The sequence below is a fragment of the Cupressus sempervirens genome, chromosome 10, assembly GCF_028749045.1.
Source record: "Cupressus sempervirens isolate cs-2001-9-10 chromosome 10, ASM2874904v1, whole genome shotgun sequence".
NCBI classification, from domain to species: Eukaryota; Viridiplantae; Streptophyta; class Pinopsida; order Cupressales; family Cupressaceae; genus Cupressus; species Cupressus sempervirens.
Genome location: NC_143127.1, coordinates 565,536,391 through 565,551,944, shown reverse-complemented (window position 1 = coordinate 565,551,944; position 15,554 = coordinate 565,536,391). Strand labels below are relative to the sequence as shown.

Sequence of the window (15,554 nt, the reverse complement as noted above, 5' to 3'; positions counted from 1 at the left end):
CTTCAAATCCTATATTTACCTTATCCAAAACATTTAATATAGATCAATAATAAAATATCATGCTATCAAATATATTAAACCCTACAAGTTCCTATAGCTGTTGTGTCCATATGGACAGCTTAGATTTTATTTCAAACTCATGCATTCTGTAATCTGCTCTAGTATTTCATTGCGTGGTTATATTATAGATATGGTAAACGCTTTACGAATTTAAATAATTGAAATTTTCTATATTTTACCTTTTTCCGTTTTTTAAGTTGTCCTGCTGCTGGTCGTGTCGTCTGTCATAGCCATCCCAAAAACACAGAAATCAAATAGATACAACTTGTAAACGTTAGAGGTGTCTCAAACTCTATAAGCAAGAACAGAATAACTGTCCGAGGCCTATGCCCTGACCCTCGCATGTCGCAGCTGTTGAATTTTCAAGATTTCTAGCATGTCTATTAGGAATGGGTCCAACACAACCCGCTTTTGTATCATTTCAGCAATTTCCTTCTTCCGTTTCTGAGAAGAGATAATTTAAAAACTTGAATTTTTTTCTTCCTGTTCTATACTTATGCTCATATAGTCAATTTAATTGTTTAAAGCATCAATTGGTAGCCCTTGAAACTTTTTGTTCATGATATCTGGTTATTCTCCTACAGTCAATTCAATTGTTTACAGGATCAATTATTTCTTGTTGTTTTACGACAAGTACGTGTTCACAAACCACTTCCGCTGTAAAGTTCACAACCCCCTTCATGTAATCCTCTACGACTGCTTCTCCAAAGATCATGATTGAAAATAAGGAAGTTTGGTGAAAGATAAGAGAACTCGGATTACTTGAGCAACTAATAATTTTGACACATCTGCTCACTCAGGGGCCGGAAAAATGCAGTTTGCACTAGGCTTAATTTCTGGACATGCATAATTCAGTGACGAAGTGGTGAAGTGGGCTACACGGTTCAAAGTTAGACAATGACCAATTGCCATCTAAGAACCAGCATGCTCATCAATCATCTTCTCTACACGCTAAATCGTTCTCTGACGAATGTTTCGTAACAAAGACTATCTGATTAAGCTAAACTAGTGAAAAAATGAGATGATTATTCATCCCCATCAAATCCAGGAACTTAAGTAAGTGAAGACTCGCATATTCTTATTTCATTTCATATTTTATATCAATATGTGCATACAGTAAATTACGTATTTACCATAACGGTTTATGATCCCAAATATCTGCCGTCTCTACAACCAAGCCTCTCTGTATAACATGTATTTTTTGTTAACTTCCGAAGGTCATTAATTCATCAAAGGTGGTCTACCCCTTGTGGCATCAACACCCAAAATCATCTAGTTGCACAAATACTACAATTTCGCATCTTTAAATTAACAGGAGCCTCTGATCCAGTGTTGTAATGCATTGTCGTCAGCTAGTCCCTATGGACATCTCTGGATTTGCGGAGATCAAGAATTTGGCGAATGAAAACTCTCTCGTAATGATATCTGTCCCATGACTTAGATCAAGGAAGCTTGCAAATAAAAGTGTAAAAAAGAAAGGTGAATATAAATCACTTCAAAACATGCAACAAACGAAATGTTAGAAAATTTGACTTTTTTCACTTTACGTCACGTAAAAAGTCATCATGTGCAATTTTTTAAAGACTAAAGAAATGTTTATCAAACTTACAATCAAAAGTAGCATGAAAGAAAATTTGCAACTTATATAGTAATGAAAGCGTAGCCAAGGATACATCATAACGGACAGAACTGCAAAACAAGCACAGCCCATGCTGACATGTATAGCTGCTGAAGGGAAGAAGTTTTGATGGTCCACTAATTTGCTTTCAGAAATACGTGTCAGAATGCCTGAAATGCAGAAACCTGCAAGAACTTTGGATGATGGCAACCACTGAAGCATACTGAAGGAAGATGTATCCTGTTCAAACACACACAGCAATGTAAAATCCATAAAAGATATTAAGATAGCTTCACTTAGCTCATTGGCTCATTCTCTGCATTCTGAAAATTAAATGTAGACTGGAAATAGTAGAATAGGATAGAATTTGCATGCTTACCTTGAAAAATATTGTGATGAACACTAATGAGTATGTGATCCGCAAAAGCATATCTTTGGATAAAGTTAAGTTACAAAATATAGATTGACACAGAATACTACGCTCTATGGCAACTCATTCATGAAATGTAATGTAATCCTTTTCGTTTGAGCTCCAAAAAAATAAAAGTATAAACGGCCCTAACAGTCAAAATAGGATCCAGCAATAAATGGGCTACAAATGTTTGTAGTTAACGCAACAAAATATTGGACTTGCAAACATGATGCATGCACAGAGAGGGAGATCGATAATATTTTAAAATGATTTCTGACTCTAGAAATGCTATAGAATGAGAGTTGAGGCACTTATAGACTAACGCTACAATCTAATATCTGGTAATTGTACTGATGCTTTTAATTCGTTGGATGCATCAACTTATGCAGTGACCAGCTCATAACACACACGAACTTGGACTCATCATTTGTCAGTTCCCACATTTAATTATTATAATACTAGTTGGCCTAATTGGAACAATGGGTTCACCATAGCCAAGTTATGCTATATATGGAAGGTAGAGGTTAGATGATGATCTCTTGGCAAATTTCGTTATTCTTGCAAGAGTTTTTTGAGTTTGCCTGTTAATAATGGCTAAGATTAATATTAAGCCTCCACATTCTTTTACTCATATTGTATGGTCTCTTCTATTCTTCTCTTGATATCTTGCCGACTGCAATATACTGCTGTCATTCTTCTCTTGTAATCAGGTAATTAAATGTATTCAATTTAGATGTTTATCCAATTTTACCATGGCCTGTATTACAGACATGAGAATTGACTCATTCATTTAGCCAACAGAATAAATATCCTGTGGAATTGTGTAAGTAAATTTAACCCGGAAAAAATCACAGCACAGTATGCTGTGAAAAGTAATTGCATGCACAATACTCAATTCTGTGCACTGAAAAAGCAAAAGCACCAATAACAAAATGCACGAGAGAGTTGTAAGAGGATACTTATGAAATTTGCAAGGATAAGCCCAACAGCTCCGGCCCTCTGAACAAGTGTAATATTCAAACAAACATAAATAACAGAGAACAGCACAAGTGAAGCATTTGACCAAAGAAGCTGCCGGTTGGTCCCAACTGCGTGCAAAAAAGCCTCAGTTGTACCTACATCAGACAAAATGTGAGCTATTCGAAGACAAAATCCCCTCCATCTAGGAAAGTAGAGATGAAAACTGCCTTTAATCCCAGCATTGTAGATGAACCTCAAGAAAAAAATATAGATGATGTCTCCAGGAAAAAAAAGGAAAATTTTATGATGTTCCTTTGAAGCTGTAAAGAACAAACCATAAACCTCTTTGCTTTAAATGCACTGCAATAATAACAAAACGTAAGGCTATATAACCACAAAAAAGAAATCATCAGCAACTTTATGCTCATTGTATGTGTGTAGCCAGCTAAAAAGCGAGCAAATGCTTACAACCACACAACTGTAGAAAACTATAAAAGGATGGCTCATGAAGTACAGCAGCAATCACCTCATTGTGGCTGAGTAAAATTGGTCAGGTCTGGGAGATGGCTAGTTAAATAACATCCTATTTGCATATATTATACCTCATTTAATTGGTCCTTCATATATGTTGAGTTTTTCTGTTGTTAACAAGTACTGGCTATATGTAAATTGTTATCAGACTCATCCATCTAATTGGTGAAGTACATGTTAAATGTAGCCAGTAGCGTTCTCTACTTATACATATTGAAGAGTTTGAAAAATAACACACACGTGTTAACAAAATAATTGTGAATTTCATTATTTCAATGAAAGAAAATCCACTTATTCCATGGAAATAGCATATGTTATCAAATGTTTCAGAAAGCATGTTTTCTTTTGACATTAAAATTATTTGAAACGTTAACAAATTTAAAAGTAGAAAACTCAAATCTTTTATTCATTTTCCTAATACAGTACAATAGATCTATGAAAATATCACACCTTCCAAATTTAAATAATTTTTTTTTGCATATAGCCCAATTAATCTTTAGATGGAAAAGGAATTAATGAATAAAAAAGAACACATTAATTTTCATGGATGACAAAATGTAAATGGAATGCGAAAGTAAGTTACACTAGCAAGTAGAGGTGCTGAAAGAAAACTTCAAAACCTAAAGGAGTGTCTAAAACTAAAACAGTAGATACTAGCAAAGGGGTGTAATGTTAAACATGCCAGTATAGACAAAGCAATATAACACAAATGAACCTGAGAAACAAATGCTCATCAGAAAAGGAAACCATTAAGAGATTGAAGAGAAGAAGATTGGTAGAGATTAAGATGCTAGATTGCATCAGAGTCCAGAGCACAATGATCTGCAGCCTGATCAATCACAAAAAAAGGGGTGATACTGTTGGGTGATGAAGGAGATTGTTGGATATGTTGGACATTGGGAGGTTGTTGATTGGAATTGTTTCTATATGAGGTGTTGACATACAGGTTTTGTTATTGATGTCAAAATATGTTCATAGGTTTCAGAGATGTGATAGACAGACTATGATATCATGTGTTATAGGCTATTGATCAGGACAATACAGATAGTGTGCAACATTCCTGAGTATGCGAGCTTGGATTTATAATTCAGTGTGTGCGTAGACACTATGTCTATGGTTACAGAGCTTTTTGTGACAATATGAGAGAGTTACAAATGTTTTGTTGAAGACTGGTTGCAGGCCAGGGACAAGGAATTATGCCAGAGGTAATTATTGTGTTTTGAGTATAAGTTGATGGCGAGCCCGAATCATTGTATCCGAGCATAAGTCATGTTAGAACACTCGATTTAGTGCATTCTTCGGGATGTGTTGTTCATTTGGCTCATGTTGTATTGGTTGCTAGCATGTAGCATTTGGATAATTGCTTCTGAGAGCCGACTAGAAGGTGTAATCTGTAATATGGATTGGCAAGCATTGATTATGGATCTTGGCCCATGTTTTGATATTTGTAATAGGTATCGTGTGTAGGTACCTTAGCATTGGTTAATGTAATTATTTGTGCATTGGAGAAGTCCTAATAGGAGAACGTAATTGCTTGTTTGAATCTTGTATAAAGGAAAGTAATTTTCTTTTTGTATGGGTATGTGAATGTGAATATATGTGTGAACCTTGATGCTGGATATCATATCAGAGCTAAAGGTTGGTCAAATGCTTTGATAGAGGTATGAGTGGGATTTGTGCTCATTCCTTGTGTACTTCATTGGCTCTCTAAAGACAATTGAGTTGTCATTTAGTCAATTCATCAAAGGTGGATTTAATCTTTCATTCTTCAGACAGTCAGTTCTCTTGAAGGTGGCTTTAACCTTCACCCTTTGTTCTCTATCAATTCCTAATAGGGTTGTGAACCTTTTAACAGGGGTTATGTCCATTAACAGGGACTGGTGTACTAAATACGCTGTATTTACTCCTAACAGGGTCAGGTCTCCCATGGAGGCTTTTTCATATTAGTGCATGATCTTGTGGGTATCATCCCCACCGGGGTTTTTCCCTTAACAAGGTTTTCCTCAAGAATAAAAATCATGTGTCTTATTGCATGCTGTTTTGCATTGCTATATCTTTCATTAATGATTTGATTGAAGAGTATAAAGTTTGTGAATATTGCACACAAATGACTTCATAGAAACATTTTTCAAATCATTTTAGTGCTGGTTGACAAGTTCTCAATAGCCCTGATTAGAATGTTAAAATCTTGCAGCCAAACCACAACCAAGTACATTGTCACAACACTACCTTAGGTAGCTAACTATTGTTTGTAATGTCCCTTGGCAATTTAAGTTCAATTATTAATCTCAACTCTTATAGCCTAAGTTGAATTGATAATAAAAATGCATTGATTTCCTATAAATATAATATTCTATGATGTAAGAAGGGTCAACCACTCATTTGTATTACATGGTAAGTAATTTAATTTCACATGCTATCTATACTTCTTGTTGCTAAGCTTGATCCACTCTTAATTTTTTAAAGAAAAGAATCCAAGGCACTTAGAGACCACTTAATAGATTCCCTCAATTTGCAGATCCAAGCCCTCCCTTGGGACTTTTGCCCTCAAAGATTAGAGGGTCACTGATCAGTAATCCCCACCCTATCTTGGGAACTATCCTTTTGGTATTTAGATTGTCATTCCTTAAGTTGCTGCAGCCTTCTTTATTGCTAAAGTAATAACGAAGATGTTACTATTAGTTTTGTTGAATTATTATTAACTTCATTACCAAGCAGTGCCATATCTTCCCTATGACTTATTGATAACAAGGTTAATGTCTTATGATTGACTGTCGCTTAGTTATTATTGCAAGCTTGCATTCACCACTCCCTAGTCATTAATTCACAGTATTAGGTCAAGTTGACGATGCAAATAGTCATCAATATTTATATTGTGATTACTGCACAATTCATCATATTAGATGATATTTATATGCCAAAATTTCTCTATTGATTGCTAAGCATTATAGTGACAATGTCTAACAAGAGTCCATATATGTCATGCCCATATTTTTGGACAAGACACATACAATACATCTATCCCCGCGTTGAGCATACGTTCAATCTCTTCATTCACCCTAGTTGCATAGTTTTTGTTTTTGTGTCATCATCCTTCCATTTTCGTTACCTCCGATTGGTTGTGCTCCCAAACTGTGTAGGTTAGACCCTCGCAGGTTGTGTTGACCATCGTGCCCGATATCCCTCTGACACTTTAGGCAGCACTTGTGTCCTCAATGGTCTTGTCTTTGGTATCCTCCACTTCATTCCTTTGAGCTTCCCTCACCTCTGGGCATGGTGTGAGGATTAAACTTTTTCAATCGGTTCCTGGTCTCTTCAATAAAGTCTTCCTGTCATAATCCTGACGGCGTTCCTCTCTACTATACTCCTTGCGGAATTCTCCCTCAGCTTCTTCGCCTTCCGCAACGCCAATTTGATTTTTATCTACCAATCCTTTTGGGCAAGTCTACTCAGTCGTCTTCTTCATTCCACCTATTGTTTTAGTGATAAAGCCCTCCAAATAGCCTCACAATCATTTATGTTTTTATCTTTGTTACCAAGTTCGGCATGAATTTTGTCTTTTGTGCATGAAAATGACACAAAAAATGATATATATAAGAACTTCCAACACTAAATTAATTCATCAATTGTGTACAATACATATCAACAACATGACAGTATCGTAACAACTTCGGTGCTTTCTTTTATTTTTATTTCTCTTTATAAAGTTTTAATTGTGTTGCCTCTGATGAGTTTCATCTCATTTCTCTTCCCTTCGGCTATTCCTTTAGCATTACTTCTCTTCATGTGCTTGGAGAATTTGTTGCCTTCAATTTCCACGGTTGGTCTCCTCACGATGCTTTTCAGGAGCAAGGAAGGTTTGCACACAGTCGAGGGAAATGAGACATCAACTGATCCACTACAAGATACACTTTGAGGGCACTACACTCGACGCTTTCAGACACCTTTTCTCATGTGGCTTACCTCTTGATGCAGGTTTTAATCAACGCTTGCAAAAATGCAACAAAGTCTGATGGCAATGCATGTTCACCTTCAAAGAGTTACGGGTTTTCTTCTTTGTGCTCTTAGTTGCTACTTGAACAGTGGACAACTGGCTGCCCCATGATTTTCCCTTCACCATAAGCACCCTGTCACTTCTCGAGTTTGTATCAACAACAACACCAAATGTTTACCGCTATGGGTAAAGTGATTAATGCATAGAGTAGATAAGAAGGAATGTAATACAACATAGAACAATGCAATATCAGAGAATTGCCAACTTCTTCATTAACGCCAATTAAGTTTACATCCAAGTGTTCAAACTCCACAAGACACTAAGACTCCATACAATCATCATCCTATGTTCCAACCGAGAGAGTACATATAAACCCCTAGGGGATGCGAGATGAATGGTCACAACCCATAACTACTTGCCCTTGGATATGCTAACAACCCAACAACATACTTAACAACTTAACAACATATGTGACAACATTATAATTATTCCTGAAAAGAAAGGCTCCTTATGATATTCCTTAATCCTTTTCAATGATTTAGTGAAATGTTTTTCCTTGCTACGCATTATTAATTTTAATCATTGTTTCTCAATAATTCACATACATACATACATATATATCCAAAGAAATGCAAGAAATATACAAAACTAAATCATTTTATGGTATGATACTTCACCAATACCATTGATCAAGATATGTGAAAGTTCACATATTTTCAAATCCAAATTCAAATAACAATTGAATAAGCCATATCATATACGTCTATGTTCACAATTCCAAAACAAATTAGGAAATCATTAGAGTTACAAAATCAAAATATATTTCATGATTCAAAGTTCATCAATCTGAATCAAAATCATATGGATTTGAAAAAAAATCCTCCTCAACTCAAACTCCTCCAACTGCTGCAAGTTCAAGATCATTTGAACTGAAAACAATTCCATTGCTAGATGCATCATGTGTCATGATGTTATTAGCATCATCCTCTGCTATAGCAGTAAGATCTTGAATCGTTGCATCCAAGATCATTTGAACTGAAAAAAATTCCACTGCTAGATGCATCATGTGTCATGATGTTATTAGCATCATCATTTGTTATAGCAGTAAGATCTTGAATCATTGCATCCAAGTTCACACTCTCAAGTTCTACATCCCAAAGCTTGGTTGCCCCTTCCTTGTAGTGATCCTCCTTACATGAAAAAAATGCAAGTTGGTATGAATGTAAACCAAGTCTTTAGTTTTTTTTTTTAGCCCAACCGATTACGCTTCACTAACTGGACAAAGAAGTATGTACTCCAATTCCATTAAGCAGCAAAAGAACTTGGAACCTGGACAATGTTCACAAAATTAAAGTAAAACATAAAAAATGAAAAGCAATTCAAAGAATTGTAGAATACAAGTGGTAAATTAATTAATAAACTTGTTTGTGGAGAATCTTGATTGCAAGAGGTTGTAGATGCTTAAATGGTAGACCATAGAGGTACCAACATGTGATAGCTCCTATGTAACTTTGGTCCTTTATTGCAATTGGACTAAGTTTTGCTCCCGAAGCAAATAAGTCAAATTTTGTCCTAACGTTTTTTTGAATGTCATGATTTTGGAAGATTATTGCAAAAGCTTTGTAACACTCACTAGCAACTTCTTCATCTACATATGGTGCTACTCTATTTGGCATAGCAAGTACTTCCTTGATATAGTAGCTTGGAGATAAGGCATATGCAAGGAGGTGCAATGGGGTGGTCATCTTTTCCCAATGATGATGAGTTATTGTTTCCAATTGATTGCATAAGGCTTCACATTGTGTGGGGTCATTCTCATGTATTTGTATGGAAATTTTTACCTTCTCTACCATTGTGTCCATGCCATCATAAACATTCCCCAAACAAGGTTGATCTGTATCAACAAAGAAGAGCATAGTCATTATAGGGTCCGTGAAATCTAATACAAATTGCACATGAGCCCACCAACTTTCGTCCAAGATCAGTAGCTTGATCTTTTGGGACCTCTCTGTATTTGAACCCTTCCATATACCCCACTGGCAAAAAATAACCATTTGGCTTAATGCTCCTTGCACCTTGACAAGTTGTCTCATAACAATAGTATGCGATGAAAATTGGGTTTCAACCACCTAAGCAAGTTAATAACAATATGTCAATAAACACTTAGAAAAGTTATATACAATTTGATAATTGATGATGACATAAAATTAATTCAAATCAAATAAATAAACTAAATTTAGTAATTACAATTTGCCTTCAACAACTCCAATTTGGAGAATGATCTAAATATCAATTGTGACATGTGATGGTTCGTCAAAACCTCATACTGACCATTAACCAAAGTACCTACCCCTTAAAATTTTTGGCATTGTCTGTAATCACTTGGACCACTTTATCACTACCCACCATCTCTATGGCTTCAATTAAAATTTTGGAAATGAATTGTGAATCTTTCACTTCCCCTTCACAATCAACTACCTTCAAAAAGATTGTCCCTTTGGGTGACACCGCAATCACATTAATCAATAATCAGGTATCTTTCCATCCATCAGAAACAATAGAAACACCCAAATTTTTCCAAGAATTTATAATCTTCTCTTTTTGCAATAGAGTGGTACGTACACCTTTTTCATGCCTGGGACTTGTGTAATAAATTGGTGCTTTATTGATGGCTGCCACCATGTCCTCCTAATATGGCGATCTCACCAAGTTGAAAAGAATACCATTGGCATAAAGCCAATGTGCAATGGCTTGATCAGCAATCTCTCTTGCCTCCATTTTTAATAGATATTTAGACGATACATTGGTTCAGTGGGTAATTGCATTGTTTTTCTTCCCTGATGGAAGTTGATAAAAACTTTTATTTTTAATCTTTTAACCAATTTATCAGCATCTTCTTGTTCTTTTACACATGAAACTATTTGTGCATTAGACATCCCCTGCCCATCTTTGCCCTTGCACATTGTGAATCCTTTACCAATAGGGCCCATTAAAAAAAATACAAAACACATGTTTTAATGTGCTTTTAAGCGATTTTTGGTTGCAAAAAGCATCTTTTCGTACGCTAAGCACCCGGAAGCCCAAGATGCACTTTTTGGAGGCATCCATAGGACTGCCATGTCCGCTTTTGCCTCGCACAAAATCTGCTTCCACTTCCAGTGTGTGTGTGTGTGTGTGTGTGTGTGTGCGTGTGCGTGTGCGTGTGTGGGTGTAGGTGTGTGTGTGTGTGTGTGTGTGTGTGATCATTTGCTAGTTCTTTATGCTAAGAAGAGTGTGCGTGTACGTGTGCGTGTGCGTGTGCGTGTGCGTGCGTGATTATTTGCTAGTTCTTTATGTGTGTGTGTGTGTGTGTGATCATTTGCTAGCGTGTGCGTGTGCGTGTGTGCGCGTGTGCGTGTGCGTGTTCGTGTGCGTGTGTGTGTGTGTGTGATCATTTGCTAGTGTGTGCGTGTGCGTGTGCGTGTGCGTGTGCGTGTGTGTGATCATTTGCTAGTTTTTTATGTGTGTGTGTGTGTGTGTGTGATCATTTGCTAGCGTGTGCGTGTGCGTGTGTGTGTGCGTGTGCATGTGCGTGTGCGTGTGCGTGTGCGTATGCGTGCGTGTGTGTGTGATCATTTCCTAGCGTGTGCGTGTGCGTGTGTGTGTGTGTGTGTGATCATTTGCTAGTTCTTTATGCTAAGAAGATTTAGATATAATATTTTGTGACAGTATTACAGTTTACTTCATTGCTGCTTGCCAGCAATATAGTTTATTTCCTTCGATGAACATCAATTCTCTTCCAAATCAATGATTTTCAAATGGGACTAATTGACTTTCATCTTATACTATGTATGGTGGAATGATGCCTTCAAGAGATACGGCCCTATCTCTTCATAACAACTATTCCCTTATTCAAACCCCTTAGTCGCACCATTATGCAAACGCTGACTATAAATTATTATTTCATTACCACGCAGTGCCACATCTTCCCTATAACTTATCGATAGCAAGTTTAATATGTCTTATGATTAAGTAATGCTTCATTATTATTGCCAGGTTTATTCAACGCTCCCTAATCATTAATCCACAGTTGTAGTAGTCAATGATGTGAATACTCAGTATTTACAGTATGATTATTGCACAATATGTGCCAACATTTATCTATCGTATGCTAGTCATTACAGTGAAGGTGTCTAACAAGAGTCCATCATCGGGAATCTCTCAAAGAAGGCAGCTCCTTACAATATTCCTTAATCCTTTCCAAGGATTCTGTGAAATGCTTTTCCTTGCTGCATATTGTACGGAAGTTTAGAGGATAAGACACAAACACTGTCAGAAACTGTGTCAGATATCAGCTGTTACAGCTGTTGGATATCATGCTGTAATATTTTTTTTCACATAGATAAATGCCATGGAATTTATTATTATATATTTTTTGTAGAAGCAACTTTACACAACAGATAAACACACATAATATTTGATTTATATGATCATTAATTTATTATATTTATTATTTATTTTTATAATATTATTATTCATTCATTTATTTCATATTTTAGTTTCATTTAGTTTTATTATTATTAATAAATCCTATCTTGGCAAAGGGGATATAACATTCTCAAACCAGTAAAGCCAAAGTATATGGCCTCGGTCACACCCTTCTTGCCTAGCGACTCTTACAATATTATCTAATTTCAGTCAACATGTAAATAGTCTAACTTGCACGCTTCTTTATGATGTTAATTGATGATAAACCCAATAGATTGTTAATTTTAATTATTCAAGGCTTCATGCATTGTAATTATTAACTACTAATAAGTGTTGTAAACCCTGCTGCATATTTGAGTGGTGATGACCTGATTTCATTGATGGTACAGGTGATTGTGTTCATAGCCTTCATTATTTATGAGATTGTATTTAGGGATTTGTGTGTTCTATTGCACAAATTTGGAAGTTTTGTCTGAGTTTTTCATGAGGATAATTGCATGTTTGAAAACAAATTTATCATGATCATGAACATTACTTAAAATTTTGAATTTTAAAATGCTATTCTGATAAATAGGTTGATTCCTGATTTCATTACAATGAACAGTGATGTTTTATTATGTACAGTTATTAGTCAACATAGATTCCACTGGAAAATGAGTTGATTTAATTTGAATAGTTTTTTTTGTAATATTGCTAACCATAGTTTATAAGCTGGTCATTATGTGAATTTTTATATTAAAAAAGTAATGTTAAATAAATCATCCATGGCAAATTTAATATTGTAATTAAATTCTTAATGAAGATTTGATATTTAATTAAGCATTTAATTTCAGTTAAAATGCGAGTGAAATTATGAGAATTAAACATCTAATTGAACATGTGGATTTTTTATACTCAGATGGTGTGGATTTGTATAATCGAACATGATTCAATTTGAGTTATACTGGTGATATGTGTTTTATCATATTAGCTTGTCATGCGTGCTGATTGCTTATTACTGTCCTCTACTAGATAACTCTATGTATGAATGGGTGAATAGCGTAATTTAATATTGTTGTGCTTTGGCTACAGTTCCATGTCATTTGATTTAATGTGTGGACTGAGTGTGCAGAATACCATGGAAAGGCCAGCTGAAGCCACAAAGAATTGTTGGGGATCATCCCATTCTTTTGCTCCACAATGTGGAGCAATGAGACTGACTATGCTAGGAAGTTTCACCAAACCATCTTGGTCAGCTACGACCAAAACAATGTGCTGTTTTATATATATTTATTTAATGTGGGTGGAACATAATTGGAAAAAATTCAAATTCAGCATAACTTGTTTTCTATAAAACTCATGACTAACAAAAAACACAGCTAAAAAATAACAATAGTTACATATAGAAAACAGAAAATAATGCATTTAGAGAACTATTCTGATCATCAATTTGTCATGATTCAAAGATCACACACGTTATAATCATGTGACTCTCAGATGTTCAAATGTTGGTATTTCAAAGTCTCAAAGTCAAACAATACATTTTACTAAAATTATAAATAATATTTGTATAACAGTACTATAATTGTTTACATATGTTAAATAACAGCCAATACAACCTACATTCTCCGCTTCTCCCTCCTAGAGAAACTTAAAATTTTAGGCCTCGAACTACACAGTAAGTCAATATCAACAAAAGGCTTGATTCTTTCGTTTAAATTTTCTTTGTTTTCTCAAATTATAGTCTTTGTTTTCCTCCAATGATCCATCTCCGTTGTTGATGTTGCTGCTCTCTCCAATTGTAAATAGGTTCATCAATGAGCATAATATCATTATGTTCTTCACAATCCAATCAAAAAATGGATCAATGGCATCATGAGAAAGGCCCTGCAGCTTTTTGGTTCAAGGGTGAAGGCAATAACTGTACAAAAATAAGATCATTGAGACACTCAACTATCAAATATATTTCTCTGCTTGGGGTAAATGGTCTAAAATTGGCTCCAACAGTGGTCACAATCAAAAGCACTACAAAACTAAGATGAAATAAGATAGCTAGCTTCTATAGTTGATGTAGCAGAATCAGAATTCTCCAGCCATAAGTCTACAAATACAACATAGATTATAAATTATTAAAACTTCCAAATTTTCTACTTTTCTCATACTAGGCTGAAAATTAAGGATTTTTTTGTTTATTTGGCTATTGGTTTTCCCTCCTTTGAATGGCTTGAGTTGAAGAAAAGACCCTCCCCCCTCCTTGTAGCCCAACAGTCAACTTGTCAAGATTTTGTCTCTTATCTCATCATCTATTACCATCCTAAGTTCCAAACATGCATGAAATAAGACCTGCTTTGTAATGTCTCACCCTCTACTTTGTTGTGCTTTCATTTAAGAAATCATTCTGATTTTCTAATCGATCCAAGGGTCATCTAACATCATAAGTTATGAACCTTCATATGAATCTACACATAATTAATGAAAATTTTGATTATTTAAGTTGATAGGAGGGTTAACACTTCATATCTATAAGCCTGCCAAGATTGAGTGTTCACTATAGATTATTAACTTAAATGACCACAGATAATTAATGAAAACAGTGATAGTCTAGGTTGTTGGGACCCATTTCATATCTAAAAGCATGCCAAGTAGTTAAATGCCTTTAGCATTCAATCTTGGCAAAAAAAAAAAACTAATTAAATCATGATTCTTCCCCTTTTCTGTGTATTCTCAACTTCAAATGCTCTGTCTATGCACTTGTGTTTGACTAAAACATGGCTTATTTTTCCCCAGTGATTAGTGACAATATAGGAGCTCAAAGTAGTCTTCAATATTTTTAACACCTCAGCCCACAAATTTGTGTATAGCATCCTTGGACATTCAGGGATAGGCACCCATTATATGAGCAACAAACTACACTCTTTTCCACCTGCACCTCAACAGGACCACTTAATAAAATCAGGCCATTATTGAACTCTGCCATGTATTCATAATATTGAGCCAGGAGAAGTGGCAAATATGGGACCCGAATATCCCAACTCTTTACTCAAACTACAATTGAAAAGGAAGAATGATCAATAGCATATGATTGCACTGAACTAGCATTAAATTTGCACACTACTCATCACCTGGGTGTCATATTTGGATTTTAATGCATGCTTGAGGGATGCATGAACCCTCATTGCAAGCAAAAAAAATCCTAAGAGGACAAAGTCTTCGCAGAGATATTATAAAATTATCTTTCTTTTACAGAGAAAGGTTGCTTGATGGTTTGATCTTTTTCGGGGGTAATTTTGCAATGTATTGCTGCTTATCTCCATGGCAAAATGGATGCAGGAGAGTTAAAGGCTGTTTCACACTTTCAAGTAGGGCACAGCCCACAGAAAGTCAAGTTAGTGCATGATTCTTGCATATGATATCCTTTCAAATGGAGTACACAGACCAAGACAAGCAAATGTTCTCATATCAAATGCTTGTGTTCTGTTAATGTGTTTGTTCCTCTCTATTTTTGGTCAAGCAATAGTACAAGAAATATATTA

At 35.4% G+C, this 15,554-nt stretch overlaps 1 protein-coding gene across 2 annotated transcripts in view; it reads right to left on the bottom strand.

Moving 5' to 3' along the window:
* Positions 1-1,112: 1,112 nt before the first annotated feature.
* The window catches only part of LOC149535139 (lipid transporter), a 116,059-nt gene continuing 101,617 nt past the window's right edge, over positions 1,113-15,554 (bottom strand). For both annotated transcript variants that reach the window (XM_089804352.1, XM_089804351.1), the window contains exons 11-14: positions 3,050-3,205; positions 2,058-2,110; positions 1,734-1,918; positions 1,113-1,485 (exon numbers count right to left, since the gene is read on the bottom strand). In XM_089804352.1, the coding sequence (XP_089660478.1) occupies positions 1,413-1,485; positions 1,734-1,918; positions 2,058-2,110; positions 3,050-3,205 (467 nt within the window). In that variant the 3' untranslated portion in view covers positions 1,113-1,412. The remainder of the gene's footprint in view (positions 1,486-1,733; positions 1,919-2,057; positions 2,111-3,049; positions 3,206-15,554) is intronic.